The sequence below is a fragment of the Eleutherodactylus coqui genome, chromosome 2, assembly GCF_035609145.1.
Source record: "Eleutherodactylus coqui strain aEleCoq1 chromosome 2, aEleCoq1.hap1, whole genome shotgun sequence".
Classification (NCBI taxonomy): Eukaryota; Metazoa; Chordata; class Amphibia; order Anura; family Eleutherodactylidae; genus Eleutherodactylus; species Eleutherodactylus coqui.
In genome coordinates this window covers 247,055,482-247,081,905 of record NC_089838.1, presented here as the reverse complement: position 1 = coordinate 247,081,905, position 26,424 = coordinate 247,055,482, and the positions used below count along the sequence as shown (strand labels likewise).

The window sequence follows — 26,424 nt, the reverse complement described above, 5'->3', positions numbered from 1 at the left end:
TTATTTTCCATTTTAACTATTGGAGCAACATGTAATTCTTTCATACGCCTGAAAATTGCATGTACAACGATGTGATTGCATTGCTTTTCAACTTTAAAACCACTGATAAGTCACCAGTTTAAGTGCAATATCGGAACGATATAGCATTCGCCTATGTAAATACAGTTTGAGGTCATGGTATTTTGTCCCGAAATTATGGATTGAGCTGGGTTGACACCAGCGCTGTACCGTTCTGTTGTTCAACTCTCTGGGCCGCCTGCAGACGGCCAGGTCAGATCACGCTGCAGGAATTCTCACAGCGGTATGCGGTCCCGTGCCCCTGCAGAGGCCTGTGGCTTACCCGCTCCTGGCGTCTTCATTCTCTGCTATGCCTCAGCTGCTGGCCAGCCGGCGCATGCGCAGAGCAGAGCCGTCCGACCCCACTTACATTTCTGTGCGGGCCTCTGCGAGACCCGCATAGAAATAGAACCTGCCGCGATTTGTTTTCCGTGTGTGTTTTCACGCGGACAAATCACGGACGTCTGCAATACACTCTAATGCAATCCTATGGCAGCGGGCACGGGCGGAAATTCTGCGGGAAATCCCACCGTGGAATTTCCGCCCGTGGGAAGGGAAACCAAACAACTGAAGAACCAGAAGTCTCAGATCCAGCAGATGCCAGACTTAAATGCCTCCAGAAGAACTCCTTCACTATAATGGGGTCTACTTGGCTTCCAGCATGTTATTTGCTACATGCTGCACTATTTTGGCAGCATTTGGCTCCGAACGAAGCCTTTGTCACAGACCTGAACCTAGCCATAGTGTTAAATGGGATTTCAAGAAATCAGATTTTTTGAATTTTGAACATTTTTGAAATAACTTCGTAGAAAAATATGTAGAGTGAATTTTACTTCCTGAGGCTTATAGAATACAAGACATAATGGATGACATATCTGCAAGATTAAATTTAAAGCTGAGATTAGCATATAACAAAAGCTTTTAGTATGTATGCAACAAAGATGGTAATTTCCTTTTAGAAAGCAAAACAATGCATTTAAGAACAAGGAGGACCTTAGGAAATCCTTAGCAGGTGCAGACACTTATCAATGCAGAAGAGAGCCTGAAACACACCTCTGTTATTAAAGTGAAGCTTTGGTTTGAAGTACATTATGTTAGGCTACTGGATAAAAACCAATATGATAAAGTAACATTGACAATGTTCCCGTTAATTGCAGGCATATTGCGATTATATCTTCATTCAAATCCAATACTCTGTTATGCATCACAGAGCAGGCCGCAGAATACAGGCTGCAGTTTATTAATTATTGTATTAAAGGATTACTCCAGTAACAAGAACTAATATGATATTTAAGACCAAGAGGTTTATTTAAAGTTGGCAATTGTCCCAGTATTGGGATAAAACCCTCCATCGATAAATACTTTGAATACTATAAATTGTATGCAAATAAGTGATGCAATAATCCTCTACAGTGCCACCTATTTAAGTTGTAGCTACCCAATATCCAACCTTTAAACAGGCCTTGCAATATGACTAGGTATGTAAGTCAAACCAGAAAATCCATGTACATCCAACTATTTTGGGGTTCTGGTCCCAGTGTATACAGTGTATAGTAGGATTATGGTTGGCTAGGTAAAATCAATGTGATTCTGGTGGGGGTGATGTTTCTGCTTGTGGAGAGCACCGCAGGAGAGAGTCTTATATATGTCATGGAAATGAGTGATTGAATATTGCAAACCCGGTTAAAAAGTTGGATATTGATTCATAGGGAAGCCACCTTCCACTAGGTGGCACTGTGGAGAATTAGATCATCACTGATTTGCATGACTTTTTTCCCAGTGAGCATTGCATGGTCTATATGAGTATATAAGACCCCCTACGCTTTGGTGGTGCTATCCACAAGGAGAGACCTTACCTCTGGACTTTTTCAAATCATACATACACATTACTGGTTTACATAACCTATGTATTGCATGTGTATTTTATTGAATTTTAAGATTTTCAGATTATGGTAATTATTAATTAGCACTTCATAATCTGTTACAAATGCAATTTCATACTTGTCACCAACTGGTTGTAGAGTCATTATATTTGCATATCTATTTGAAAAACATGAAACAATTAGAATGGAGGAATGCCAAGTGCATCATCATGCTCAGTATTCTCAAAACAAGTAAAGAAGCTGAAACCATCCTTAGTTTATTAACATTAATTAATGAACCATACACAAGTAAAGATCTCATTCAGGCAAAAAGCTTAGCATTGTGAACATAGTCATAGCAAAACATTCCTGACAGGTTAATGCACACTCTATGACGCAAATCACTCCATGAACTCCAACTAATTTATCACTTAGGGCACTATTACACCAGCATTAATAGCCATTGGTAATGCATGTGGTTTACCACTAAATCCCTGCACCAGCTGTGTTTCCTTCACTTCTTTTCCCTGTGTATTAGCACCCTGGCTTCTGTAGATTTTTGCCCACTGCAATTATTTTGAAACAGAAATACAGAATACACATAGTATATGACATGGACAGGATGAAAGGCCCATTTCCCTATTGGTTGCAAAACCTTTGGCAACAATGATGGCTTTCCACATTTTTGTAGCTATCCTTGAGCTTCTTGCATGCCACCTGGTAGTCTCTTCCACAACAATTCTCTCAAGCTCTTGAGTGTTTTCAGGGTTTCCTTTTCCCAATCACGGATTTCAGCTCTCTCCAAAGATTTTCAGTTGGATTGAGACAAGGACTCGTTGTCTAAAAGGCTCCGATAATCCTCCGATTTCATTATTCCTGTGAGGCCTCCGGCCCCAGAGGCAGCAAAGCCATCCCATAACATCGTGGATCCTTCACCCTGTTTTACTCTTAGGTGCACTTTTCTTAATAGGTTTCCTTCATTTCGTCATGTATAAATATAATGCTGACATGCATTGCAAAGAGCTCTAATTTGGTTTCATCTGTTCATCAAAAATATTGTCCTTTGGCGGTTTGTGTTTCTTTGCCAGATTTTCAGTGAAGGCACATCTTTATGGACTAAGAGAATGCCTAGAGGTATACTAGCATTGGAATGAGTTGCAGTGTCTTAGGTATTTTTGGTCAAGACTCTAAGGTCAAGGACAGATATTTAGTTGTAGTGCGAAATTTGTAGAAAGTGAGAATGAGTGAGATGCAATAGCTGTCGTTCCGTCACTGGTATAGCTGATTTACCTTACTTAGCCCAACCTCCTATCATGGGCCATCGAGGGGTTCTCCGGAGGGGGGGGGGGGGAGTTTCCTTAACTTAGTCCCATCCATAAGGAAGGCTAGGAGCTTATTGGTAGTCTTGTTATAAATATCTAATGGGAGGGTTGAGCAACAAAGTTCATGACGGTAAACTACCTGTGATTTGGCAAATATAGGAGGACACCTAATGGGCTTTATTCCAAAATGGTTTTATCAATGGGCAGTGCTGACCTATCTACTGGAGATGCAACCAAGATACAGGCACTTATTATACGTATATCTGGTACCGAAGGGTAGGTTATATGGGTTTGTGTAGGGTTCGTATACTAGTTATAGAACAACTTTGAGTTTTCTTGCACCCTAATACATTTAAAAGCGTTGGTTAAAGCTTTTTGATTTGGTTGTCAGGAAATGAGGCATCGAAAGACTTTCTAAAAAAAAGGGAAGTATGAGCTTTTTAAGGGAACATCTTTCCATACAATCATCTGATAAGGGATTTATAGAAACTTAATAGGATCTCTAACCTGGGAAAACAACTTTCAAGTTTAGTGAGTGCCTTGTCAAATGGACCCCCAAACAAGTACAAGAGTGGCCTCTCTGCTTAGTGAATTTTGGAGGATGTGTCGTTTGTGGATTGTAGTGTTGGACTGCCAAGTGGGTAAAAGAATCAATGCACCATCTTCTAAAATTGCTCCTATTCAAATGTGTAGTTTAGTTAGATCTGCTGAGACGTGAGTTGTCAGAGCCATCACTTGTAAGTCTGTGAGGTCTGAAATCTGAGCTAGAGGGGAGGGGATTGGGCAAAGTAATTCAAAGTATTTAGATCAAGTATTCAAATATGTTGATATAACTCATGCAAATCACACAATTCTGTATAAAAATGTGATTTATGGTACACAAATGTTTCCTCTGGCTGTGCCAGAAATATGTTGGTATTGTCAGAAAGCTGGGGTCTGGGTAACTGGAGGTCCCTTAAACTACCCACAACCCCTGTCCATACCCACTTGCAGGGGAGTAACTATAGAGGATGTAGGGGATGCGGTTGCACCCAGGCCCAGGAGCCTTAGGGGGCCCACAAGGCATCTCTTCTCCATATAGGGATCCCAGTACTATGAATAAAGCATTATAGATGGGGGCCCTGTTTACAGGTTTTGCACTGGGGCCCAGGAGCTTCAAGTTACGCCTCTGCCCACTTGCCCCCCTGGGGTAGGGAGACAGACTAACAGATGAATGCTGGGGGAGGGGATCAGACTAACAGACAAATGCAGGGAAACAAACACAAGCAGGTCAGGCAATCCGTGTCAGGAAAACACGGTACAAGGGGTCAGATGGAGGCAAAGTAGGGTCCAAAGCATGCAAGTCAAACAGGGCATCAATCCAAAGGTATGCGGGTGTAGCTGGAGACCAAACATACACTGGCAAGGGTCTGAGGAAACTGAGCAGTTTAAATGCTGTCAGAACTCCCACCCCAGCAGCTGATTGGGGCGGGGAATCTGACAGCAGCAGGACCTAATCAGGGGTGCTGGAAGAACCAGGGTCTGCTGGACAGGCAGAGATGGAGAGCGTGGCCAGGTGTCATGGCAACGGGGACGTGATGCGGAACGGCACCTGCTACCTAGGCGCCCACCCCCTGAGCACGGGAGCATGCACCCGGAGTTGTCAGTCATTTATAAACCGGTGGACAAGAGTGATGCGCCAGTGGTCCTAGATAGGGACACACACGAGATAAATTGACAGACAACTGGCAGGCAGATCTGTGTTCCTTAGAGAGGGGAACCAAAATGGGATATCTGCGAGAAAATCATGCAGATTATTGAGGAGGCTTTTAATAAGAGTATAACTAATACAGATCCAATGTCTTTTTTTATACAATGTAACCCTGTTAACCAGTATTATGTGTGTTACCAAAGATCCACAAAGGGTTGATTTTTTCATATCTTAGTGTTTAGGGTTAGTTTCCCCATCTCTCTTATTTTGTGTTATCCACATTTAAACTGTGTGTGTATTTGTCCTTTTAGGATGTAACCAATACATTCTGGTTAGACATAACAGATAAGACGTCAATTTCCAATTAGTGAGTATTCTGCCATTGAGACCCCTCTGGTTGCTTTCCTTGCGATAAGCCATCAAAGTCTTTCCAGAGGCAACCCATTTAACTTCCTTTTGGACAGGTACTATGCTTGTTCTGTGTGGGCTCAATAAAGTCCCATAGCGACTAACAGCCTATACTGGCTTCTGGGCAGTCAAATAAATGTGCTTTTATAATGGCTGTCTCCATATATAGTAAAAACACAAAGTACAGATTCTAGACTAGACTAGCAGAAGTAAACTCTCCTAAAATGAAAGAAATACAAGTTTAAATGGGTTATCTAGGCTTTTAAAATTGATTGCCTATCCTCAGGATAAGCCATCAATATCTGATCTGTGGAGGTCTGCCTCTCAGAATCCTTGCAGATTACCTGATTGAAGGGTCCACAGTGCTTGGTGAGTGCCGCAGCCTCTTAAATGTTTACATCTGAGTGCGAATCTGTTTGTACTCAGAACCCCATGTTATTTATTACTTACTACTCTATCCTGAGTACTACACGCCTGTCCAATTGACTTAATTATGGGATAATGTGCCCCTACTGTAATCTATAACTATATTAGCAATTATTATGCTATTCCTCTAAAGGGATTTTGTCATTAGAAGAAAAAATCAATACTTATCCATTCTTCTTACCGGATCTTGACATCTCTGATCTTCTCCAGTCCCCCGGGTCACTTCTTCACAGCATGTCGGCCAGATCCTCCTCTTCTTGTTATGGAGTGTTCTTTCTCTACAGTCTTCTTCCTGCAGTTCAGTGTAGGTTACATCACTAGTGACGTAGCGTTCACTGCTCAGCAAGGAATGCTGATCTATTGCTGAGACTGCACATGTGGACTGTCTCTCCGCGAGAGTTCATATACTATTGCAGGGAGACAGTGCACATGCGCAGTCTCTGAAATAGCATTCCCTGCTAGGCCATACATTGACCAGCAGGAAGGAGACTGTCAAGATGGACAGTTCGTCACCGGAAGAAGAGGTTTCGGCCAGCTGGAGGTGAGGTGACCTGGTGGGCTACAGGAGACAGGAGAAGATTGGCGAGGAGAAGATGCAGTAAGAAGACTGACAGGGGAGAACAGGTAAGTCTAAAAATTTTTTTTTTCTAATGACAAAACCCCTTTAACTAGTAATCATAATGTCATCATACAGCTGTGTGAGGCAAAGAAAAATGGGCAGAGCACCCCTAAGGGTAGGAACTCAATGCAGGGAGCTACATAGATGTACCATGTTTAACCCTTTAATAAAACCAGACGTACAGTTACTTCCTGAGCGTTTGGGGTTTTATGGAGGGGGATGGGGAGTCGATCCCGCTCCATACAATGCGGGTGCTGACTGTTTCTTACAGCCGACACCCATCGGCAACACAAATAAATGCTGTATATATTATGATTATCAGCATATACTTCAAATGTTTGATAAAGAGGATTGTGCACCTTGAAACGTATTACCTGCTGGTTCAGAAACAAGTACAGTTTTAAACCAGTATCATCCGCTTTACTCTCCAAGTCATCATCAATAAGTTGCACCATAGCCTCAGTTTATTTGACCTCCTTTAACCTCATCATACAAATGTGTCCTTCCTTAACTTTTGTCAGGGTAAATATGTTCAGATATACGGTAGATATCACTAAATGATCTTTTTTTTTTTATTATAAGATTTACACTTGAGCAATTTTTTTTCTTCTAAAAACATCACCCGTTATTTTCTATGGGAGCGCAAAAGAATCCACCGCACTCGCATACCATGCAATTTGTATGTGAGTATGATGCTTTTTTCTAGAATTTTGCTACTGTGAAAAATGTAAGTAAATCTGAAGCAAGTTGCGTGTTTAACCCAAAAACACGTTGGACACAATGCATCAAAATCATGGGGAAATCTCTGAAAAAATGCTCAGATTTTCACAGCCTGATATTGCTAGCGCACGTGTATTTTCAACCTAAGGGGGGTCTCACATCCGCAATACAGTAAAATCTGGTATGCAGAGTGATCGGCTAGGCTCACAGCCAGAACCCGCTGTGGGCCGCTAGTATGCAGAATCCAACCAGTTTGTGTGAACCTGGCCTAAATCTGATATTGACAGATTATCCTAAGTATAGGTCATTAATTTTAAAAACTTAAAATACCCCTTTAACATGCTCCAAAAATTAATATATTAAGAAAGCATTTGTAATTCCTCTAAATCTAAATGGATCACTCCTGGCTGTAATAGCTAGGCTTAAAGTGATCACCTGATTGCCAGTAAATCTGTAAACCCCCTTGAATATCTCTTAATCTTCCTGTAAATAATTTTCAAAGTTCTTCTTAAACTTTCGCATAAAACAAGCAGAATATATATTAGCTCTGCCCATGTACACTCCTTGTAAAAAAAATTAGGCACCTAGAAGTTGTCGGAATCAAATAAACCTTTCTATATGTGATTGTGAGATGGATACAAGTAAGTTATTACTTACACTTGAAGGGAGGCTCTAGTACCCTGTTTTACCGCCTCTAGCATGGATACAAGATGTGATACAGGGGGTACAGAGGCTCTAGTACCATATTGTGCCGCCTCTAGCTTGGATGTAAGATGGAATACAGGTGGGCATGGACGCTCTAGTACCCTGTTGTACCAACTCTAGCTTGGATACAAGATGTGATACAGGTGGGCATGGAGGCTCTAGTACCTTGTTGTACTGCCTCTAGCTTGGATGTAAGATGGGATACAGGTGCGCATGGAGGCTCTAGCACCCTGTTGTACCGCCTGTAGCTTGGATGTAAGATGGGATACAGGTGCGCATGGAGGCTCTAGTACCCTGTTGTACCGCCTGTAGCTTGGATACAAGATGTCATGCGGGTGGGCATGGAGGCTCTAGTACCCTGTTGTACCGCCTCTAGCTTGGATATAAGATGTGATACAGGTGGGCATGGAGATTCTAGTACCCTGTAAGGTTGCTTCTAGCTTGGATACAAGATGTCATATGGGTGGGCATGGAGGCATACAGGTTCCATACGGTATCCTGTGGCATATTGGCCCATGTTTGCTCTAACTGAGCCACTTGATCTTGTAAAGTCGTAGGCTATCGAAGTTTGCATCCCAGATGGTCCCATGGAAGTGTGTCAATATTATGGAGGCATTCCTGTGACATCCTTGTGTGTGGCGAAGCATTATACTGCTGGAAAATGCCACTTGGAAGCTGCCATGAGAGGAAGCATGTGTGGCTGCAGGATGTCCTGAACATATCGCTGAGCTGTCATTGTGCCTCATACCACTACTAGGGGGGACTGACTGCTTATGTGATGGCCCCCCAGACCATCCCACCAGTAGTAAGGGCAGTGTGCCGCTCCACAGCAAAGGCAGGGTTGAGACAATCACCAAAAACTAAAATTGCATTTGTTGCTGAAGACAATCCGGTTCCACTCTAACAGTCCAGTTTTGTCGTTCACGACACCAATGCAAACGGAGGCAACAGTAGATGGATGTCAATGTCCGTACATGTAATGGATGCAGTGAGACAAATGTGCTTCAGGCAAGTGGTTGAAAATGCTTCTGACAGACACAGGGTTGTAATGATATTGCCACTTGTCTCTGTTTGGTGGACAATGAAACAGTTGGAGCTGCTCGTACTTGTTAGACGCTCAGATGATCCTCTCTACTGGTGGTTTGTCGAGGGCGTCTTGAGCCTGGCCGCTTTGTGTGTGCCCACTGGTCCTAACAGTTTGGTCAGAACTACCCATGTGGTGGACAACTCGTCGATATGACCATCCAGCTTCTTGCATTCCAATAATGTGCCCCCTCTCAAACTCTTAAATTGGCAAAAGCTCTTCAATTGCATCATAGATGCATTTCCAGTGGTCAACAAGCTCTACACAAGTGTAAAATGAAGGCTACTAAACACAAGTAGCATCTGAGAGCCTTTTTATAGGCTATGGGTGGAACCACTTTTAGGGTCTCAGGTGACAAGACCCTTCATCTAATCCCACCGCAACTCTATTTGCATATCTGCCTGAGATGTAACTGCATGCCAAGTTGTGTATCAAAATGACAACTTCTAGGGTATTTTGTAAAAAAAAAAAAAAAGTATACTATAAAAAATATACCTTTTACATGGTAAAGCTTTTAACCTAGGGTTCATATAGCTGTATTAAAATCTGCAACAAATCTGGTTGCACAAACATTGCTGACGTCTTGGCAGCTTTACACATACTTCAAGTCAAATTATGATTATCTTTTTGCATCCTTGCATAAAATGTAAGTCAACTCCCTTATTCTACCTAAATGACCTGTGAAACGTCTGTATGTTGTATCTATTATGCATTTGTATTCTCCTCCCTATTCACAATAAGGTGTGTAACTGCGATTACGACAAGACTTAAAGCGGTTCCACCCATAGGTGTACACTATATAAAAAGATGGGTTCTTTACAAAAACTGAGAGGCGTCATGTGATTTCACAAATTTCTAATAGGACATTTTATTACCCAAACTCCAAGATGATGTACGATACCTGCATGCGATGGAAACTGCCACTCATCTGCTTCTTGTTTGAGATTGCTATGATAGTTTTGTTTGGAGTCTTTGTACGTTATGATTTTCAAGCTGACCCCCACTGGAAAGAATACATGCAAATGAATGCCATCTCCAGTGACAATGAAAATGATTTTTACTACAGGTACTCAAGTAAGTACATTTATGTGGCTTGGTTTAGATCTGAGGAAATGTAGAATAAGACTAGAGCTACACAACAACTTTGTGGCATGCAGGGGTCATGCAACTAAAGATTACTGTGTAGCACTGCAACTTCACATTCCCATTGAATTCAATGGAGTTGCAAGTTGCCACAATGTTGCAGTCACAAAAAAAAACCAAAAAATAATCTTGATGGTTTCAGTTTTGCAACTGGGATGTTATGGCCATGGCCATGGCTAACTGCGACTTGCACTTCTACTCGACTATTGCAACCAAAGTCCCTGTGTAGCCGTAGCCTAATACTGCAAACTTATAGAATGGTAGAGTTGGAAGGGACCTCCAAGGTCATCGGGTCCAACCCCCTGCTCAGTGCAGGATTCACTAAATCATCCCAGATAGATATTTCTCCAGCCTTTGTTTGAACACTTCCATTGAAGGAGAACTCGCCACCTCCCATTGCAACCTGTTCCACTCATTGATCACCCCCTCTGTCAAAAAGTTTTTTTTCTTATATTAAATTTGTGTCTTGTTTCATCCTTTTGCTTTTGCATGTGAGGAAGACAAACCGAGAATAAGATACCTTCTCATGAGATCTTAGTATTCTTGCAAGCTCCTTGTTATGGATTAAAGAGGTTTTCCAGAAAAAAAATACTACTGATGAGTTTACCCTTACCTGATCTTGATTGGTCTTCAATAGTTGATCGGCCAGTTTCTCTGCTCCAGACCCCAGCCGATCAGCTGATTGTGCGCCCGCTGACAGCACTGTAAGTACACGAGGGCCAGAGTAGAATCCACTGCTCCAACGACTGTGTAGTGGCCGGCACTTGTAACATGCAGTACAAGTAGTAACATATAACGTATCAATAGCATTGACTGAAAGCTGAAATTAGTGTGTAACAAAAGCATATAATATGTATGTAACAAAGACTGTAATTGCTTTGTTTTACGAAGCAACACAGTGCATTTATGAAGGATGGCCTTAGGATATACTTAGCAGGTGTCATACACTATTACATGCAATTATATAACACAGGCAAGCATTCCTCAACTGACATTGCTAGATGCAGACACTAGATTGTCTGTCTGCGGAATGGACATGACCAATTTCTACAACAGATTTAACTTATTTTGCAATAGAAACTTATGGTACAACTCAGACAAACTGCTAATGAACTAAGTGCCAAGCTACACAAGCAATAGTATATGTCTGATCTGCATTGCAGCAACGTGACCTGCTTTCGGATAGTCTGCTATACTCTAGCTAAATTAGTGTATCTAAGAATCTTATTATGAATTCTACATTCATTCATTCATTCATACATACATTCACATTTCTTATTACTAGGCAATTACAAACTTTAAGCAATAAACACTTAGTTTGGTACCAATTTAAAGTGTGTGTATAATATATATACAGTGGTGCCTTTGCTTAAGAGTTAAATTCGTTCCATGACGGAGCTCTTAATCCAAAACACTCTTATGTCAAATCAATTTTCCCCATTAAAAGGAATTGAAACGCCATTAATCCGTTCTGGACCTCCCCAAAACACGGCATCAATTCCTTGCAAGCTGAGGCACTCACAAGCCAAGGCACCACTGTACTATAAATTTGAGAATTGATGCGTTGAGCTGTGGTGCTGGCAAAAGCTGCTGCATATACCCCTGGACAGCAGGAGTAACAGAGAAGTACTGAATCGTATAAAACCTGATATATTACTGGAGGGCAAGATGGCCAGACTCAGACACACGTATTTTGGCCATATAATGCGAACAGAGCAGCTAGAAAAATCTATAAATGCTTGGACAGATCAGTGGCAAAAGACCCGGCCGCGAAAGGACATGATGGCTGATACTGTCAAAGCTGATACTGGAATGGATATCACAAGTGAAAGAAGCCGTGCAAAACCGAAAAACATGGAGGGGGCCTTTAGTGTTGCTAAGGGTCATGAGCCACTAAACTGCTAACAACAATATGAAACTACACAGGTGTACAGAAGTTAGTGGAGAAACTGCCTGCTTCTCCTCTGAACTCTGAGCATCTATGGAGTGTTAGAAAGCTGCTCTTATGGTGGAGACTGTGTCCCACCGCCTCAGTGATGAGGGCTGTGACGCGGCTAGAATGCCAGCAGCCTAGAAGATCCGGGAGTATTAGGGACGGGCCTGCATCTCTGAGTTAGACGGATAGTGCCATTATCAGTGATGCTGACAGAATTAACTGTATTAAGCACCAAAGGGCACCATATTGGGTTGCTACAGTTGAGAAAATTAGAAAAAGCAGAGGCCAGCTACAGAAGACAGCATAGTATGTACTGCATGCGAGGCTGTTTTCCACTGCTGGGGATATCGTAGGGATCCCATTGACGGAATTAGACCGGAGGATCCCAGTGAATGAGGGCTGGTGTGGCTCCGATGCTGTAGAGAGACCCAGAAAAGAGTGAGCCAAATGGCGCCAGAAGTTATGTCCCTGTGTAAAGACCTGCTGTAGCAGACAGAGGTCTCATGTGATACCCAATTTATGTGATACCCAATTTACACTGACAGATGATCGCTCAAGTCGCTTAAATGACAGTTTGAGTGACCTTTTTGAGCAATCATCTTTGCATACTTTATAGTAGCTAATTAGCTACTATGCAGCTATGCAGGCGCAGCAGGACACCGCCGCTATCTCTCGCCGAACAATACAGCTGCTTTGCATAAGAAAACAATTGTAGAATTTTCAGAGCTTACAGGCTGTGCCCCGCTGTGAATTTTACAGCAGGACACAGGCACAGAAAATCTTATCAGCGCATCTGGCTGATAACAACCTGCTCAGCTGATAACAGCTGATCGCTCAATTCTAGCAATCTAGAATTCCTCGATCAACAACTCATGCATGAAAACTGCACAATGTCAGTGTATTTAGACAGAACGAGAATCGCTCAAGAGACCATCAGGCTGGTTGACACAGTCGCCGGCTGGGAGGCAAGTATTGCATTATTTTTTAATTTTTAATTTTTTTACCTAACTCGAGTATAAGCTGAGGGGGGCTTTTTCAGCACCAAAAAATGTGCTGAAAAACTCAGCTTATACTCGAGTATATACGGTATCTGTTTTTATATATTTAAAATTTCACTAAGCTAGGGTTTTTTTTTAAGTTTGAAATTCTCTATATAAAATCTTCCCTCATGTATAAACAGGTAAGGTGTGCATTCATGTCACCCGTTTATATTGCCTATATGCTGGGCGCACATGCATTGACGCCAAGCTTCTAAGCTTATTTTAATAATCTCTGCAAATATTTAAAAAAAACCCTGAATGTTCTGACCTATTTATATTTGCATATTAGAAGCACATTAATTTGTCAGGATGGAGTGATGCCAAGTGCATCATCATGCCCAGTAGCATGTAAGGGAGTGGAAACCCTCGTTGGTATATTAACAAGACAGAAACAGACAGGATTAAAGATCTGTAATAATACAGAGTTGAGCAACGTGAACAACGTCAATGCAAAACAGTCCTTACGGGTTAATGCACCCCAATCATCCAGAACATTAACCCCTTAAGAATGTGACAAAGTTTGGTTCTACATGATGCAGCCATTTTTTTTTTCAATCTCCACATTCTGACAGCCGTATACGCATATTTTTTTTTCTATTTTTCTGCTGATGTAGCAGCTTAACTCTTTCATGATCAAGGATCATTGATGTTGCTGTGTTCAGGTCACATTCTGCAGTTCTGGCATTCCTCACTTTCTGAATTTTCCATCGTTAGTGCTGTGTAAGGATTTGTTCTTTTTTTGGGGGGGGGGGGGGGGTCAACCTGTAGTTTTTAATGGTGTCATTTTGGGGTTAATACGACTTTTTAAAATCGCTTTCTATTCAAATTTTTTCTTGATTTCAGGGTGACCAAAAGAGCGCAATTTTAACATTACATTTTTTCTTTTTTATGTCCATCATGCGGGATTAATAGTTGTACTAGTTTAATACACTGGACCTTAACAGATGCAGCGATCTTTATTTTTACTTTTTTTTTTTTTTTTTTTTGTTATTTTTAGATGCAACAACTGGGAAAAGGTTTTTTAAAAACACTTTTAATATTGTCATTTTTTGTAAGAAGTCAATTTTAGTTGTTTACTCATTTTCTATTTAGTTTTTTTTTTTGTTATTGCTCCCCATAGGGACTAGAACTTGTGATCGTGTGGTCGCTTATACAGTATAATGCAATACTATTGTATTGCATTATACTGTGTTACAGGATACTGGCATGTTTTAATAGGAAAACATTCATGGCAGCCTAGGGAGTCTTCAGAAGGCCCCAGACTGTCGTGACACCCAGGCGGCAACACTATCTTCATGTGCCAGGGCTGTTCAGGACATTTTAAATGGCTCTTTCAGAATTTACAGATTGCGGCTAATAACCCTTTAAATGCCGCTGAGTTATATCTGATCACAACTGTTGCAGATAAATGTTGGATGTCAAAGGGAGCTGACTTTAGTCTTGTATGGAGCAGGCTCGCCTGCCAAAGATATTTGCAGTTAGGACATATATAGCTATATGTATGTCAGAAGGGCATAGAGGCCTGTTTTTTGTAAGAAAACATTCATTTTTAATGGCACCATTTTGCTGTAATACAAAAATGTGCTACATGTGATATTAATGTATAATGCAACGATCCCAGTCACCTGAATGAGGTTTGCAGATGTAGTGGCTCAGTACATGCTTTCCTAGCCCCCTCCATAATGTCATACATGTATGTCTTATGTAGATGCTCTGAGCAAAACTGTGTTGTCATTCTGTTATGTGTATTGTACAGCTGCAGCAAGTGATGGGTTAATGTCTGCAAAGTGTGAGCTGTCTGTAATGTATCAATTCTATTCTGTCACGTGGTATGAGAGCTGTGATAAATGTGAGTGGGAAAAGGAGTGCCATGTCTTCAGGAGTGGTAGTTGGGAGGTCCAGCTGCATGGGGACACCTTCAGCCCCTATGTAGTGAAACATGGAAGAGGAGGAGAGGTTTCCCATCTTGGATGTGCTTGTGAGGAGAAAAAAGTGAGTCCCACCTGAGCAGAGCGAGAGAAACTGTGTGAGTAAGTGCGAATCAAGGCCCAGTGGAGAAGTACTATCTACGCTTATATTTTCCTATGCAGCCTTCTGATGTCTAGATCACCGTGTAGAGGTACACCCATTCTGTCTGTCATGCACAGGTGATCTGAAGTCTGGATCACCGTGTGGAGGTACTACTGGTCAAGTCTATTCATTTGCCTGCACTGTCATTGCTTCAAAGTTTGCCTTGTATGCTGCTGACGTTACGTTGAGTAAAGTTGTTCCAGGCCCTGACCGTTCCGAGGGACCTGAGGTACTCTAGAACTGTCTGTGGCTCATTTATTTTCCCTGCCAATGTTCATACTGGGGGGTACCGGAGCAGTGGTGTCACCTGTGACAAACTCTGCACCTGTTTTCCTGGTTATTGGGCATCCTCATGCCGGCGGTGTCTGGGTCACGCTACAGGGCGCTGCACAGAAACCCATACATATGCTCCAGAAGCAACCCTATTCAGATGAAGTGAAACAGATTTCAGTTGCAGACCTTTCTGTAACTAATCTACGCTGTGTGAAAATACAATTTGGGCGCATTCACACTGGCATAGGCAGTTTCGGTCGCTGAAATACAGTGTCTTCAGAGTATGGCTTCATTCACACGAGCGTATATTGGCTGCGCTTTCACGCCCGACCAATATAGGCTGCCCATCTGATGCATTGCTTTACAATACATCAGTTCAGATGTATGTATTACTGTGGCTTTTACGCCAGCTAGGAAAGATAGTTCAGGAACAATTTTCCTGTCCAGAATACGTCGGCGGCTTCAATAGACTCCTATGGGAGCCTATGGTAGCTGCCGGAGAAGGGAGGTGAGAGGGAGTTTAGCAGCGTGTCTGCTAAACTCCCACCCCTCCCCTCTTCCTTTATGCTTTCTTGCTGGCTGTTTGCAATGGGAGAGGGTGGGGCAGGGCTGGGTGCCAACAAGGGGCGGAGAGGAGTTGGGAGCTTGGCACATTATCTCGTGCACCGTCTCACCCCTTTCCCTTGCCAAGGCCCGATGAGGGGGCAGAAAAGGGGAGGCAGTTTAGCAAAGCTAAACTCTCTTCCCCTGCCCGACGGCAATCCTAGCTCAGCATATATGCGCCGGACCCAGGCCGTCTGAACGGGCGCACAAACAGCCAGAAAATACGACACTGTGAATAAGCCCTGAGACCAAAGACTAAGCTTAAGGGCTCATTCACACGGGGACCTACACGCGTAAAAAACTTGCGGCTATTAGAACCAAAAGTTTCCTATGGGAATGTTCAGATGAAGGAATTTTAGATGCGCAAAAAACTTCTGAACGTTCCCATAGGAAACCATTGGTTCTAATAACCGCACGTTCTTTTAAACGCGTGATTTTTGCATACGTAGGCCCCTATGTGAAAAATGTATTTTATTGAGTTTTCTAAAACCTCAGAATAGTACCTATTGATTTCAATAGGTTTATTCTCATTTCTTCTCTTTTGCGCACACAGTTCTCGCAGGCACAAAAAAAATAGGACCTACTCTATATTATGCACACTTAGGCACCAAAGAGCTCCATTGAGGTCAATAGGAGGTGTACAAATGCATGCACACAGGCACCTTCTTTTGGCTTAATAGCACTTTAAATCAGGGCGGGGTGATTCCCCCACCCATATGTACCAGCACTGCCTGTGCAAATACACACAGTATTTTCACGATCATGCACACACAGTACCCTCATAAATTATGTAAAAGGTTGCGCAGGAGTGAGCGTATTTTACAATGTGAAGCAACTCTAAAATGTACTAGTCCTTGGCTACAGTTCTCAAATTTAACTTTCTAATCAATTGCTCTTTGAGGCCTTGGTCAAACTAGCGTTTTTTTTGCGCACCGATAGACGGGCCAAAAAAGCGCTGTCTGCATCTACAGAAATCGGGGAAAGCCCTGGAACCTCTCCCCCCTCTCTCTCCCTGCTATAGGGAAATCCTTTTGGGAATTGACCAGCAGCAGGGTTGGAGGAATACCCCACAGCTTACAGCAGGGCATTTAAAAGGTGCTGCCAGAAGCACATTTTAAATGTCCTGCTGTAAACTCCTGTTGGTCCCCGCAGCAAATAGTGGAACCCTCGGGGAGTCCCCTCATCCACGTGGGGACTTACAGGAGTTTACAGCGGGACATTTAAAATGTGCTTCTGGGCAGCATCTTTTAAATGTCCTGCTGTAAGCAGTGGCGAATCTATTCCGAGTGCAGAAGTTTCCATAAACTCCTGCTCCCATAGAAGTCAATGGAAACATCTGCACAGCGCAGCAAAGATAGTGCTTGTTCTATCTTTGTTAGGTGTGCGGAGTTTTGTGCTACTACATTCTCTCATGTGAGCACTTCTATAGGAACTCATTGGTTCTTTTAGTAGCTTTTCTTTTTTTTGCTCACCCTAAAAACAACACTCGTCTGACTGAGCCCTTACATGGCAAAACAACGAATATGAGCAAACAAATAAAATGAGATCAGAACAAGAAGCCTCCACAATGGCAAGAAATATAAGCAGCAAATATGTTTAAATCACAAACCATAGAACATAAAAATTCCAACCTGCAAAACAGGTTTGAGGGTGGATAAGTTTCACTAAACGAAGGTGTTGGATACTTGCTCTTTAGAGAATTTTCATAAATCTATCCCAATAACTACCAACATCCTCCCTCTCCTGAAGCCAATAACCTAAAACGTAAGCCTACCACTGCCACACCCCAATATCTGGCCCTGCACCAAGGTTAACTCTTACACAACCCTAAGTTTTATTTTCTAATTATCACTCTTGATTTAGATTTTAATGGTTGGAAACCACATTTTAACACCGTAGTGACCAGCCTATTTTGTGCCCAAGGGCGCATTCAGACGACCATATATCGGCTGGGTATTCACACCGGCTGATATACGGCATCTTTCTCTGCAGGGGGAGGAGGCTGGAAGAGTCGGTAGCAGTGCTCTGAGCTCCTGGGCCCCTCTCTGCCTCCTCTCCACCCCCTCTCCGCTCCTCTGCACTATTTGCAATGAGAGGAGGCGGGGCTAAATGTTGGAGTTAGCTCCGCCCTCGTCCTGCCTCTCCTGATTGAAAATGGTGCAGGGGGGTGGAGAGGAGGCAGAGAGGGGGCTGGAGCTCAGAGCACTGCTCCCGGCTCTTCCAGCACCCTGCCCCTGCAGAGAGAGAGACTGTATATCAGCTGGCGTGAATATCCGGCCGATATACGGTCATCTGAAAGCGCCCTTAAGAATCAAGCGATTTTTTTTTTTTTTTTTTTTTTTTTTTTTTTTTTTTTTTCGCATTGCAAGAGCCGTAACTCGTTGACATAGCCATGTGAGGGCTTGTTGTTTTTAGGCAGAGATGTATAGTTTAATATCACTGCTCTGGGGTACATATAATGCGTTGTATAACTTTTATTACACTGGGGGGGGGGGTTTGGCAGATGGTAAAAATGTCCATCATTGTTTTTGGGTTGTCTTCCCCTTCCTTTCTCCTTGCCAGCTCACCTCCTCTCTCCTCCCCTCTGGCTGTTTGCAATGCGATTGGGTGGGACAGGGGCGGAGCTGACCTCCCGTCCCCTCCCCACAGCCAGCAGAGCTTTCTTATCTCGATTAGCACAATTACTGTGACATCAAGTTTATATAGTGTTGTTGTTGTGTGTTTTACTACATTAGAACAATAAAAATACATTTTTAAAGGAAAAAAAATTGAATCTACATCGCTGCATTGTAAGAGCTTATTTACATGAGCGTATATCGGCCGGCGTTTTCACGGCTGGCCGATATATGCTTCCATCTGGGCAGTTCCCACCCCCCCTTCCCTCCCCCTCACCTGCTCTCTGCCTTTCTCCTCCACTTTGGCGTTTGCAATGGGAGGGGTCGGTGCTAAGCTCCACTCTATCCCGCCCACTCCCATAGCTGAATGCGGGCAGGGAGGGAAAGGGAGCTTAGCTCCACCCCCATCCCACCCATTCTCATTGTAAACAACCGGTGGGAGGAGAAAAGTAGAAAGCTGGTGTGGGGGAGGAAAAGGGGGGGGGGCTGCTCAGACAGAAGCGTATATCTGCCGGCTGTGAAAACACCAGCCGATATATGCTCATGCCCTAAGACCCATAGCATTTTAATTTTTCTGGCAACAGAGCTTTGTGAGGTCTTGTTTTTTGCAGGAAGAGTTGTAGTTTTTATATGTACCATCTTGAGCTGCATGTGACTTTTCGATTGCTTTTTATTAGAATCTTAGGGAGGCGTATAAATGAAAAATAGCAGTTAAAATTGTTGCATGTCTTATTCCAGTCTGTTTTCACGAATGAGAATAGGACATGCAGTGGGTACTGGTGTACCTTGACGCCACCGGAAACTAGGGGTTTGACAGGGGTTGCATGAAGGAACACCCCTGTCACACCCCTAGCTCCCGATTGGCTGAAATCTTTATGGATATTTGCCTGGGCAAGAGGGTTAGAGTTAGGTTTTTTTTTTTTCTGTAAGCCTTACTTTATATGTAAGTCTAACAGGAAAAGTAAGCCTTACCGTAACCCTCCAGCCCAGGCAAAAACTAATACCAACACTGCTGCAGACCTGGGGCTCTTCTGCTGCCGCTGGGTCTCCTGCTGCCACCTATTCTCCAGGCGCCATCTCTGCCGCCGCGTCTCCTCCTGCCGCTGGCTTTTGTCCACTTGCTGCAGCTGCTGACTCCCCTCCTGCTTCTGTGGGCCGCGGTGGCTGCCGCCGCCACTGCTCCCACACTTGCCGCTGTCTTCCAGACAATCACAAGCTTGGGGGCGTTACTCCATGTCAAAACTGCTGTATTATGTCGCTACCCCTAACTTCCGGTGGCGACATAATACACCAGCACCCATACAATGTACTGTCCATGCAAATTGAATGGGTGTCCGTGTGCTGTCCAATGAGTATTGTGCCTGAGTTTCTTGGGCACAATACACATATACCTGTCTGAATAAATCCTTAAAGGAACTGTACCTGGAATAAAGTGCAAGTTAAATAACGTATACATCAACATGAAATGAGATGGCACAGAATAACATAAAATGGCAGTACAAAGCTTATCATGATCTACAAGGATACACTGTGTAGTCCTCTAACGTCCTCAGAGGACCCCTACAAGCAGTTGGTGGTGGGGTTTTTTCAATGCTTACTAGAATTTCTTTGCCCACTTCATTAATTTCAATAATTTATAATAATGTTTAAGCAATTTATTTTTGTGTGTCTTGGATTTCATTGCTTTTACATTCCTTTGACTTTTGTGCCACTTTTTAACTGTGACTGAACGGTTCCTCTCTATACAGGGTCATAGGTGTAATTGAATTGGGTTTAATGATTTAACATCTAACTACTTATATTGTGCTTAACCCAAATAATGCTTGATTATTATCAGAAATTAGAGTGAGAAAGCATTAAGTTTCTTCCGTTGTCACCTTCAGTTAACCTTGCAGGTAATATGTAGCTTAGGTACATTTGCACGTTTGCGTAACATGCAGGAAATTTACAAATCTTTTTCCAAATGCATTTACTTTTTCTCAAATTTGAAATTCCACTTGGTGGAAACAGAAGGAAAAATATCAGTTTAGAATGATGTCCCTTTGGCCGAGCTCACACGAACATATGGTAATACGCTACATCAAAATTGCAGCTTTTTTATGTGCATAAGCCTGCACATGTACAGCATATTTTATGCACACTGTACAGGCTTCTTTTTTTTTTCTCTCCAATTTTGTTATGTCTCCTAGCAACATCCGCAAAAAAATGCTGCACATACTCAATAACGTTGCTCATGCACTGTGTTTCGAACACCTAATACACAATACAGATACGTTTGTGTGAGCCCGGCCTATATAATGCTACAATTAAGTTCTGACTATAAAACCAATTAATAGGAGCATTTTCTAGTGGGCGCAACACCTTTTGTGAATCTCTATGGCATTCTATATAAAATGACCTTAATCTGATTGAAATTAATATTTTTTGTAACCTGGTATGTGAGTAGTCTGCCTTTTTAAATACATAGTCACAGAAAATATTAGTGTATATACACAATAATTTCCCTTTTTCTGCAGACAATAGTGGTATAAGAAGCTTGATGCTTACAGAGCATACATGGATCTGCAGCAGATCCTGCCCTTTAATTTGAAAGGTTAAAATGGTGCAAATTTTGATGCAGAATTTGCATGTTTTTCTGTGAATTTTTTGCAATGGAAAATCTGCACCTATTCTACTATATATGAACGCACTCTTAAACAAACTTTAGAATACAACTCTCACAGATCTGTTTTGACTTCATAGGGGCCTTCGGATTAGTGTTGTCTTCACATTAACCTCTTACATATCTGAACGCCTTGCATCAGAAGGATTTCTGCTATGTAAAAGTATCCTCCTTTGTTAGATAAAATCTACCAATATGTAGAGAAGGAAGTATAATAACTCTGTTCTATTTTCTTTGTAGGTTTCCAGGATGTCCATGTCATGATCTTTGTTGGCTTCGGTTTCCTCATGACCTTCCTGAAGAAATATGGCTTTGGCAGTGTTTCATTCAACTTCTTACTGGCGGCATTTGGAGTACAATGGGCTATTCTTATGCAGGGATGGCTCCACACATTTGAAGGTGGCAAGATCCATGTCAGCGTAACAAGGTGAACTGGCCAGAAGGGCGCATCTTATCTTAATATGACATCCATTCTGTTATGTTTATACACCTAGTTTTCACTGCATAGTACTGAAGTTATATACCATTTCCTCCATCTGCACAGCTTGAATTGATATTCTTAGTTTCAAAGGTTTTTATGGAAAATTTACACAAAGTAATACTGGTGTACAACATTCTTAATTCTCCATGCAGGGGGCTGATTATCACTGACTTGAAGTACTATAAATTTTACTATAGCATCATATTCGTAAAAATACAATACTGGGAAGGGGTAACAAAAGGAGTATAACAAGGGGTCGTCAAGGATCCATATCAATTCTCTAATGTTTGTATACTAAATGTCAAGAGTTTGTTTCTGGTGGGGTGGTTAGGTAGAGGACAAGCTATAAGTTAGTCCCGGGACATCTAAATAGTCAATCCAGGGCTGCCATGTATTTAGGAAATTGGGTAGGGAGTCCGTTCTGATAGCGTGGATGCTTTCGTAGAGCATGATTGGGGAAATTCTATTGGTCACCTATTGGTCACAGTTGATTTATCAAATTATGGGCTCGCTTCCACAGCTTATCAACTTCCGGGCAAGATCGCCAAGTGTGTAGCATATTCCCAACCTCCTAGCACCCTTGAAAACAAAGCTGGGAGGAAGATGGGTACGCCTGGTGGATTCTCAGTGGAACTAAGTATGTTCTATGAAGAATTTAAACCGAAGTTTCCATAAGAGAAACCTGGTGGCTACCTTTAGAAATCATCGAACAGCAGTGCTGCCATCTTTCCATCGTCAACTCCGCCCCTAGGTCGTCCTCCTACCTTTTGATAAACTAAAGTTTTTCCCCGACTACAGGTTGGTTCAGCTATTATATTATTTTAAGCGTTTCTCTCTGAGAGGGGTCGTTAGCACAAAGGTTTTCAAATGGGGTAAGATTGGATCCTCCAGGTGTTCCATTTTGTCCAAACCCTACCTCTGCCCCCTGTTCTCTCCAAAGGTATTCCTGTGTGGGTAGCTTGAATGTGGCCATAAATTGCTGTTTGGTGATACATTTTGATTTATAGTAGCAGTGGCGTAATGTAGTTATGCAATTGCATCTCCACCATGCGAAGCAAGCTAGGTCCAGACTTGGTGGGAATTGCGGGTTGGGGATTATCGGTAGCATTGGTGAGGGCTTCAAGGACAGGTTATATTTAAATCAGGTACTTCTCCACAGCAGAAGGGAATAGTAAGAAAGGGGGCTGGTTCCACCTGCTGTGAGAGGAGCATATTGATTTGTAGTTTAATATCCTTGATTGCCTTTATCATAGCTAAGGAGGGATTTTGCTGATTTAATGTTTGCAGGAGGAAAAGCCTTCCTTCTAGAGCTAGGAGGGCTTGCCCTTTTCCCTTTTTCTTTTGGATGCTATTTTGATTAAGTGACCCCTATGTAGACTTTATAGGCCAGCCAGATCCACATGGGGGTAGAGTCGGGCCTGGGGTTTGTTTCAAAATAGTCTTTAAGTTGTTCTGTAATTTGGGCAAGAAGTACGAAGTCTCTCAGAAGGGATTTGTATAGACGCCATCTGGATCTTAGCTGGGTGTTTGCTGTCAATATAATTGAGGTTAGTACTAGGTCATGATCTGACCATGGGCAGAGGATATGTCTGATCTTGGCTAGGACTGAAAGAAGGGAAGTCTAGATTAATATTTAGTCTAACCTGGAGTACAAGTTGGCCGTTGGGGAGTAATAGGTGTAGCCTCTTTTGGTGCCATGGAGTTCTCTCCAGCAATCAGTCACTGATAGAGATGCCAAGGAATCTGTCCATCGCCTTCTCTGGGCTGCGGAAAACCTATCGGGATTTGAAGCTGTTCCCCCTAGTCTGGCGGAGAATAGAAGGTTAAAGTCTCCCGCCCAAATTAATTTGGCTGCTGTTGATTCTGCGAGCTTGTGGCTCAGAAGTAGGACAGTAGATAGTGGATTCTCTGAGGGGAATAACAAATACATTAACAAATACCACCAGTTGGTTATATAGTCTCCCTGAAACTATACAGAACCGTCCCTCATCATCTGCATCTACTTGGTTTATGTGTAGGGGCAGGGAATTGTGAAAAAGCGTCAGCAATCAGCACTCCTCTATGTTTTGTGGTAGCAGATGCTGCATAGAATCTGGAGTACTGTGGATGAAAATAGCTGGAGGAGGAGGACTGGGAGAAGTTTGTTTCTTGGATGAATATTATGTCTGGGCGGTGTTTCCCATATGGGGAAAAAAAATTTAAAGTTTGCTATATGGCTAAGGAATTTCTCACTACTTTCTAATGTCGTCTACGCAAGAACTAAACCCATCCCTTTTAGTGTTTAGTTACACATTTTACTAAGTACTGTAAACAATGAAACTCAGGTTTTACACAATGTCAGCATTGCGCAATCTGTCTGCAGGGGTCGCCTGGATTACTCAATAACTTTCACAAGAATTTCTAGTGTAAACTTGCTTGTTTTACAGAAACATAAACATTTTACACTATAATATGTGACATTTTGACATTGCTGAATGAACTGCTAGTTATATGGTATGTTCTGTATAAACACAATCTATAAATACAAGATCTTATTTAGATTTTGGGTTTCTATTGGATATATTATGAGGCAATACATGTTTTATTATATAGTTAAAATTTCAGATTAAAATGTAGCAGAATTGCGGTTGCCTTTTGGCAACCTAGCTTGTAATATCTCAGAATTAAAACTTCTCTTTCAATATTCGAGACAGATTCAGATTGCTCCTGTAGCCTTGTCTCTAACCTGATTGTTCAAGGCAGACAACGGAACATCAATTTTCCCTGCCATAACCTCAGATCTGGAACAAGATGATTTGGTGTCCTAGGTAGATTAGGCAAATTGTCCCCAGTAACCCGTATAATCAATTAAAGAACACCTTATTCTTAATGAAAGAGTTAAACATATCTTAAAAAAATTGGATACAGGCAGAATAAAATATGTAATCTTGTAACACTATATGGTTCTTCTCCATTTAGCCCAGACCGTTCTGGCAATTTCTCCTGAAGACTGCAGTGTTTGCTGCTGAGACATCTTTGGCTAGGGTATAGCTATAGTGGGTGCAGAAGTAGCAGTCACACCCAAGCCCTGGATACTGATGGGGCCCAAAGGCCCCTCTGCCACAAGAGAAAACAATATATTATTAGTGATACCTGGTTGCTGGGGGGAGCCTGTTGCAGATTTTGCAATGACCGCCAGACTAGCCCCGAAGAATGAAATTTAATATAGACCACAGATCAGCTCCCATAATTAATATAGAGCCCAAATCTGACCACATCACCAATAGAAGCACTCATTGTATAGTTAGTTAAATTGTTATGCGTTGCTTCTGGGACCTGTAGTTCTATGGGCTACGAGGAGCACACTTCCCACAGGTGTGGAATAAGTGAGCTGGCTGGGTGATTTACACCAGTCCCTCTTGGTACTTTGTGGTATGTGTGCTGCTTGTTTGAGTTGATTCTCACCTTCCCTGAAGATGGTCTGGACACCTGATCTCTCCGTCTGCATGTTCTGCGGGCCCCTTTTCCCTTCCCTTTTATCAGGTGCGGCCTCCAGACGTCTGATATCCTGTACGTTGTCAAATGGGTGATATCCAGCGCGGGTCTCCTCCGGCGTGGCCGGATCTTCTTTCTTTAGCACGGCGGATGCGCATGAGCAGTGCCTTTTTTTTTTTTTTTTTTAATCTCCTGCTTTCCCGTGGATCCGTGGCACGTCCACAGTGACAGCTGTAGGTGTGCAGTTGACTGGACGGCTTCCATTGACTTCAATGGAAGCCATCCCTGCGGGATTTGCAGGAAAAAAAGAGCATGCTGCGATCTCTTCCCGCACATTTGCATGCTTTTAGATGGTCTGTGGGCGCCCATGTCTCCCTATGGGTGGCTTGATTTGCGGATCACCCACGCGGGTTCCCATAAATCAAAACTGCCCATGCACATGAGGTCTAAATTGTACATGTACCTTCAAGTGACTTTTCAGATCAAGCTGCTGTCTGCGTACATGAAGCAGCACGGTGGCTCAGTGGTTAATGCTGTTGCCTTGCAGTACTGGGATCCTTAGGTCAAGTCTGACTTAGGTCACCATCTGCATGGTGCTTGCATGGGTTTCCTTTCACACTCTAAAAACCTGAATTTATTAACAGTTTCCCATCTACATCTTTATTTTTATGTATTTTTAATGTTATGTATTTTCTATACGCAAATTTATGTAAAATATGCAGTGTATATACTATGTGTGAACATATCCTTAGTGAGCCAATTGATCTACAATCATGCCAATTAGACCACAGAAATGCATAATTCTAGGTTAAAACATAGAAGAATTAACAGACAACAACAAAAGGATGCACAGTACAGTGAATTTAGCATTTGCTTTAGCATGCATATCTTCAGGCAGCACTTATGCAAAAGAGGAATGTCCCTTAACTTTGACATTCATGATAGGTTCAAGCATAGCAGACAGAAGTATTCAGGTTCACAGCAACCCAGAATTTACAGGCGATATCTTATTCTGAAGTCACGTAAATTCTACATCCACAGCAGAAGCAAAAGTCAGTTCCATTCATATTAAAATTTTATCTCCTAATGATGTTGATTCCTATCTTGTACTGGAGGTGCAGTGCGACACGTAGTCATGTTCCCGAGGGCACAAAGTCGTGTTTTCAGTTTGAGTTTCATATCTATATATAAATATACAGGACTACATGTATTAGAACAATCTGATTACCTCTAT

The 26,424-nt window shown here is 42.4% G+C and overlaps 1 protein-coding gene across 2 annotated transcripts in view; it reads left to right on the top strand.

Annotated features, from left to right (window-relative positions):
- Window positions 1-26,424, top strand: part of RHCG (Rh family C glycoprotein) — a 92,907-nt gene that overhangs the window by 24,046 nt on the left and 42,437 nt on the right. Inside the window, exons 1-2 of one of the 2 annotated variants that reach the window (XM_066592801.1) lie at window positions 9,700-9,967; window positions 21,476-21,662. In XM_066592801.1, the coding sequence (XP_066448898.1) occupies window positions 9,781-9,967; window positions 21,476-21,662 (374 nt within the window). In that variant the 5' untranslated portion in view covers window positions 9,700-9,780. Of the gene's footprint in view, window positions 1-9,699; window positions 9,968-21,475; window positions 21,663-26,424 lie in introns of those variants that run through there. The other variant, XM_066592802.1, reaches the window with a different exon arrangement.